The 6,566-nt window shown below is 48.7% G+C and overlaps 1 protein-coding gene across 3 annotated transcripts in view; it reads left to right on the top strand.

The window, feature by feature from the left end:
- Positions 1 to 243: 243 nt before the first annotated feature.
- Positions 244 to 6,566, top strand: part of VSTM2A (V-set and transmembrane domain containing 2A) — a 28,139-nt gene continuing 21,816 nt past the window's right edge. Inside the window, exons 1-3 of one of the 3 annotated variants that reach the window (XM_075142376.1) lie at positions 244 to 910; positions 3,349 to 3,515; positions 4,413 to 4,463. In XM_075142376.1, coding sequence (XP_074998477.1) covers positions 832 to 910; positions 3,349 to 3,515; positions 4,413 to 4,463 — 297 coding nt within the window. In that variant the 5' untranslated portion in view covers positions 244 to 831. The remainder of the gene's footprint in view (positions 911 to 3,348; positions 3,516 to 4,412; positions 4,464 to 6,566) is intronic. The other 2 variants (XM_075142375.1, XM_075142374.1) reach the window with 2 other exon arrangements.

Below are 6,566 nucleotides of genomic sequence, written 5' to 3'. Positions count from 1 at the left end.
TTTCCCCTCAGTAAGAGGGAGAGAAAAAGGAGAAAACAGAAACAGCTTAACTCACCAAAAATCAAACCACTGCATTGCCCTCTTAGCCACTGAGTGTTTTGGGATGTAAGACCGAAGATTACATCAGTACAATAAAGGCTCCCTGCTCTCTCTACAATCACAAGCCGTACACTATGCAAAAAAAAAAAAAAAAAAAAAAAAAAAAAGTGCAGCTTTACCCCAGCATTACAACCAGTAGAAGTCAGAACAGGTAGAGAGGTGTAAAGAACAGGGAGAGAGAGGGAAGGGTTAAAGGCATTATCGCAGCCATTAGAGGGAAAAGTTGAAGCAATACAAGCACAGTAGACTTCTCTCTCTCTCTCTCCCCCCCCCCCTCTTTCTTTCCCCCACTCCCCTCTTCCCAAGCTGGATCAGTTGTGTAGGGAGGGCAGTCATCACGCCATCCTGAGCAGCAAGAGCTGACGTTGGACGAAGCTGCCAGGTAGCTGAAAAAAGGCACAGAAGGCAGCTGATACCCACTTTTCAACGGGTTGTTTTTTTTTTTTTTTTTGTCTGAATCTGGACTTCAAGCAACACAGCGCCTGAGACAGTTCATCTGAACTACACTGTATTGCAATACTCGCTCTTCCTAAAGAAAAAGACTCCACTGAGTAGCAGAATGCTGCCAGTGTCGCAGCTAGGGCTACAATACAGAGCCTTTTTGTAACATTTTAAAATCTCTTTCTGTTGATATATTTAGAGATACATACGTACACTCATATATCAATTCTTCCTTTTTTGAGGGCACCTTTGGCTTTTGTTACCCTGATGTGACTTCTTTTTCATCTTGGAATGATGGGGATCTTTCTAGCTTATGTTGGATTCATTTTCTTTTCAGTTATGTATATTCAACAAGGACTTTCTACCCAAGGTAAGATCACTTATTATCAATTACGTGTGTGTGTTTTTCTATGCTAAAACAGACTGAGAACAGGATTGGGGGGGAGGGGGGAGCACGAGGAAGAAGGGAATAAAAAGAAGGAAAACAACTACAAGGGATAGTAGATGAGGACACCAAGCATCAGGTTTACATTTAGCTTAAAAATTGTCTGTAAATAGGAACAGAATTGAGAAGTTTCCCCAAAGTGGGAATAAAACAGGTTTTCTTTACTTGACTGCAAAGAGGGAAATAACAGGCACCTTGAGGAAGAGTAAAGGGGTATTGGTGAATGGACATACATGTGTTTGGGTTGTGCATGTTTGTATATATGCATGTATGCATACAATAAACACTTACCCGTGCATGCATAATTATTGCATTCAGACCAAGTACCGGATGGCTAAATCTACTGCCTCCCTTAAAATATTGCAGTCTCCTTTTGTGCTGCGTCCCCTTTCCTCTCCTGTTATCCTGCAATCCCCAGAGTCAGACCTTCATTTCGATTCTGTGACTATGTGTATTTCTGCTCCCACCCGCCCAAAAAAAAAAAAAAAAAAAAAAAAAAAAAGAAAAAAGAGAGAAAAAGGTAAAATCGACTTCTTTGAAGACATCTCCCCCCCCACCCCCGTCGCCTTCCTCTCTCCTCGCCGAAAGGCGCGCCTTGCATTTCAAGCAGCCCCGGCGCTGCAGGAACCAGTTGTTTGGGACCTCGAGGCTGCGGCGACGCTGTCAGCACCATGGACAGATCGCGCGGGGCCGCCCCCTGCGCCCGCTGCCTCCGCCCGCTGCCCGCTGCCCCCTGCCCCCGCCCGCTGCCTGCTGCCCGCTGCCCCCGCCCGCTGCCCCCGCCCGCTGCCCACTGCCCCCGCCCGCTGCCCCTGCCCGCTGCCCCCCGCCCGCTGCCCGCTGCCCGCTGCCCCCGCCCGCTACCCCCGCTCCCCGCCCGCCGTCCCCTGCCGCCTGCCCGCTGCCCGCTGTTCCCTGCCGGCAGCTCCCCGCCGGCTTTGCCAGTCTGTGCCGGGATACGCTTGCCGGTGCCGTGGGGGAGTATGCTGGCAGGATTCCCCTCCGCGTCCCCACACCACTGACACGCAGTGACCAGGAGGGGAGGGAACGAACAAACAACAAAACAACAACAAAAAAAAACAACACCAAACTTGCAAGCCCTGAATACACAAAATGCACAGTCCTTTTGTCAGTTTAACTCGGTGACTAGCAATCGCTGAGTGGTGGGGGCGGGCAGAAAAAGGGACACCGTGAAATATAAAGCTAGTAGCTTGTATAAGTATCTGTTGCCAAGCACAAATGTAAGGGGAAAAAGAAGTAACACTGGTTGAGTGTATTGCTAAATTATCCCACCAATTCCAGGTTAGCTAGGAAGACTGGATAAAGAGAGAGAAAGAGGGGAGGAGACAGCAAGCAATATTTCCTTCGCGTCGTAATATGCTCTAGAAAATCTGTTACAATGCATAACAGAAAGCAACGTTGCAGGGCCTCTTCAAATTTTCCTCTTCTTGAAACACAGGTTTTATTTATTACATAGTTTGTCTGTAGTCCCCCTCACTTGACTCTCATGTTTCATTATGTTGCACAATTTTAAAGTGAGTTATAGGAAATGATAAGAAGGAAGTAAAGACTGAGACCTAAAGAAATGCTGGTGCCCTGGACCAAGTCCATCAGGATTAGTTTTTAAACCTAGCAGTGGTACACTGAAATGGGCAGATTCTGTTTGTTAAAGGACTGGGATACAAAGGTGAAGGTTAGTTCTATAAAGTGTCTGCCAGGACTGAAAAACAGAAGATATATTGCTTCTTGGTCTGATTATGTAAGCAGAGGTTCTGAGAAAGAGTAACTAACTCAGGTAAAGCCTTTGAAATGGGCATTTCGATGAGTGGTTGTAACCCGCACCTCAGAAGAGTGCCCGTTCCAACAGCTGCTCCAGCCAGTTGTGGAAGGTTTAACAATTCTCATGTCTCCAGCTCAGCCCTACAAAATACAATAAATCAGTTTGGGTTTTTTTTCCTCTTCCAAATTAGTCTTGCACAAAATCCCTCAGTGAGTCTGGTGAAATACTGCATCCTGCCCAAGGGTATTTGGACCTAATTACATAAAACTTTACTAGCCCATGGGAGCAAGCAGGGGGGTCTATAGCATTTCCCATGAGCAGAGCTTAGAGTGTAAAGAAGGTGGATTTGTGCATAAGGGAGGAAAGGCATACTTGGGTGTGAGAGAGACCGGGGGAGATAATGTGTGGGAAAACTGGAAAACCAGAAAAGAGGGGGGATGAGGAAAAGAAAACAGAGAAATTAACTGAAAAGGAAAAAAAGAGAGAGACAGAAGGAAAAAAGCACAAAAAAAACACAAAAAGCAGAGAATAAACAATGAGTAGGTCACAGGAGATCCCAACACATTATGCATTTGTTTTGCAGCAAAATTCACTGAGTTTCCCCGAAATGTCACGGCCACTGAAGGGCAGAATGTGGAGATGTCTTGTGCTTTCCAAAGTGGCTCCGCTTCGGTGTACCTCGAAATCCAGTGGTGGTTTCTGCGGGCGGCTGAGGACCAAGAGGCTGGAGCTGAGGTGACAGGCACTCAGGTATTGATCCTCTGCCATGGGGTCCCCAAACCACCCAGGAATATCACAGAAGGGGGTGTGGGTGGAGAGGAAGGGAGGGAAGGAGAGAGAAAAGGCGGGGGGAAAGGAGGGAGCAGAGGGAGGTTCTGGATCTCCCCAGGGACTTAATTTTGATCATGAAATAACAGTGCAGGAACCTGCAGAGAAAAATGCCCACCTCAAGGGATGGTGCTTTTTGGTGCCTGTCACTCTCAGGATGCAGCTAGGGACATTCACAAAATCCCAGAGATTTCCAAAGTCTAAGGTTTTTTTTGGGGGTTGTTTTTTTTTTTTTCTGTCTCTCATTTTCCCTTTGGAAAGCAGCTATTCAGAGTCTGGTCCTTGTGGGGATTTTTTATTTCCCAAATGGCAAGATCCTACACGTGCCCTCCAATTTACAGCTGGTGCAGTCGAGTTGGCAGCCCTAACTCTGCATGCAGCTGCCACAGGAGGGCACACACTTGCGGGGGGAGCAGGGGGGAGTCAATGCCCCAAAGAAGCAAAAGAAAAATCAGACAACCGCGCAATTTCAGCCTTCTGAGCGGGACAGAGGGGGCCACGTCCACTCACACTGCCACTCAGGGACGCTCCCCCCCTCCTCCGCTGCCACCTCCGCACCGGTCTCGGCGTTCAGCCGCCCCGACAAGACGCCCACGCGAGTCGGGCGGGTGGCGGGCGGGGGGTCCGTAGGGCAATGCCCCTTTGCCACGCTCGGGGGGTGCTTCGCGGCCCGTGCCGGCTCTCCCCGGCGCGGCCCGCAGGTGGCACACGCGGCGCGCAGCTCCACGGGCTCCGCGGCGGGGAGCGGGGCGGGGAGCGGGGCGCCCGCGGCGGCGGGGAGGGGGCCGGCGACCCACGGCGGCGCTGCTTTCCCTGCAGGTGGAGCTCTTGCCCGAGCGGGACCTGGAGAGCGACGGCACGAAGATCAGCGTAAGTGGCGCCGCAGGGCGCGGGCAGCCCCCGCCGGCCGGGCGGGTCCTTCCTGAGGCGGAGCCCACCCCGGGCGCTGCCGGCCGCCGCCTCGGAGCAGGCACGGCGAGGTGCGGCGAGGCTGTTCCCCCCTGCCCCCGCATCCCCTCCCCATCCGCACCGCAAGCTGAAGCGGGCAGGCGGCCGGCAGCCCGCAGCTCCTTCCTTGCCGGCCCTGGGAGAGGGTGCCAGGACAGCCCTGCCCCACGCAGCCTACACCCTTGGGGACCCCTGGGCATGAAGGCATCGGCAAGCGAGGCCCAGGCAGTAGACCTTCGGCAGGCTCGGTTTCCGCCCCGTGGAGCGACAGCCTGCACCCATCCTTTTACCTCTTGTTTTCATTTACCCTGGGCAACTGCTGAATCTGCCTTAGTGCTCCAAAGCTGATTTTGAGGCTGAAATTTGGCCATGAAGCTGCACTTTCCTTCAGTGGGGTGTGCAACTATTTAAATGGGTGCTTTCCCAGGTTCATACCCACTGGCAGAGAAAAACTCAGAAAGTCTTTAGACAAGGCCTCCCTGTTGGGAGTACTTTCCACTCTTGGCCACTGAAACTCTTTCTTAGGAAAGGGGTTCTGACACCAGGGTTACTGATCTGCCATTTGGAGATTAAACCAGAACGTTGTCTCAACAAAATTATGAGCAACGTTGCTCCAGACCTTGTCCAGGGAAAGGATGCCTTCCTCCGCAGACCCATATCCTGAGTCAGGCCCAGCCGCAGCCCTTGACCTCAGAAGAGTTCAGACCCTCCTCTCTCAGTCTCCCAAGAAATGTATGGTGGTGGGGTCATGGCGTGGCGCTCACTGCAGTGGAAAGACACAGATACTTAGCAGATACTGCAGCAGGAGTATTCCTTATGAGTCCAAAGGGGTTTTCCCTTTTTCAGACACAATCGCTTCAGAAGTACCTTTTAGCTGCAGCCAAGGTTGTAAGTGCAGCAAAGCTTAAACCAGCAACAGATAGAGGTGAATCACTTCTGTTAAATCCCTTATTCTACTGCTCTTTGATGCCTACAGATAACTAACCAAGTAATTGCATCAGGTCAAAGTGCAGCTAGGTATAGCTGAAGGGCATTTATAAATGAGAATTCAGGTATGTTATATTCAAAACGATACATATTCTAATCATACTTACATTTCCGACGATACTTCTCACCATATACTATAAACAATTTGTGTCATGGACCATATCTTCAGTTACATTTGTAGACTATCTTACAAAAGAGGCCCACATAAGCATAAGTGGCGCCGCAGGACGCGGGTCCTTCCTGAGGCGGAACCCACCCCGGGCGCTTTGGAAACTATTCCACTAGACATAGTGCTAGCAACCAATTTGTTCCTTACCAATACTGGCTCATTCAAAATTACTGTAGTAATCCATAAGATCTGTGACACAGTATAGGCTTTGGTGGTCTTTGGAAACTATTCCACTAGACATAGTGCTAGCAACCAATTTGTTCCTTATCAATACTGGCTCATTCAAAATTACTGTAGTAATCCATAAGATCTGTGACACAGTATAGGCTGTAAAGCTTGTCCCATCTTCCAAGTTAAAAATCTCTTTCTCTCATTATGTATGATAATAATTCACAATGGCGTATTCATACAGTGTTTTCATAAGTTTGCATAAAACATTTTATATTTGCAATAAAAAAAAGTCAGCGTTAGATTGACAGTCTAAATACACTTTGACAGTCTAAATACACTTGTTACAAATGTAGCCTTCTTTTTTTTCTTTCTTGAAGGCACACACACAGTCTCCATTAGTACTACTGGAAAGTATCTTCATGAAGAAGAGAGCAAACTTTTAAGTGCATTTAGGAAATTCTTTAAAGAAATGGTAAAATATACTAAGTGTGTTTTTAAACTGTGCTGAAATACACGACTTCTATTGGTTTCAAATGATAATCAGGCATACACTGAAAACATGCATACATGATGACTGCAACAATTTCTGAATTTCAAATGCAAAACCCAAAACACATTCTGTTTTTCATTAGTGCTATGCAACACTGTTAACTTTGCAGATATTGCATGGGAGCAAATGAAGGCAGAATATGATCTAC

This window comes from Calonectris borealis, chromosome 2, assembly GCF_964195595.1.
Source record: "Calonectris borealis chromosome 2, bCalBor7.hap1.2, whole genome shotgun sequence".
In the NCBI taxonomy this organism is placed as follows: Eukaryota; Metazoa; Chordata; class Aves; order Procellariiformes; family Procellariidae; genus Calonectris; species Calonectris borealis.
Note: the sequence above shows the minus strand (reverse complement) of the source record. Positions and strands in the feature narration are given on the sequence as shown.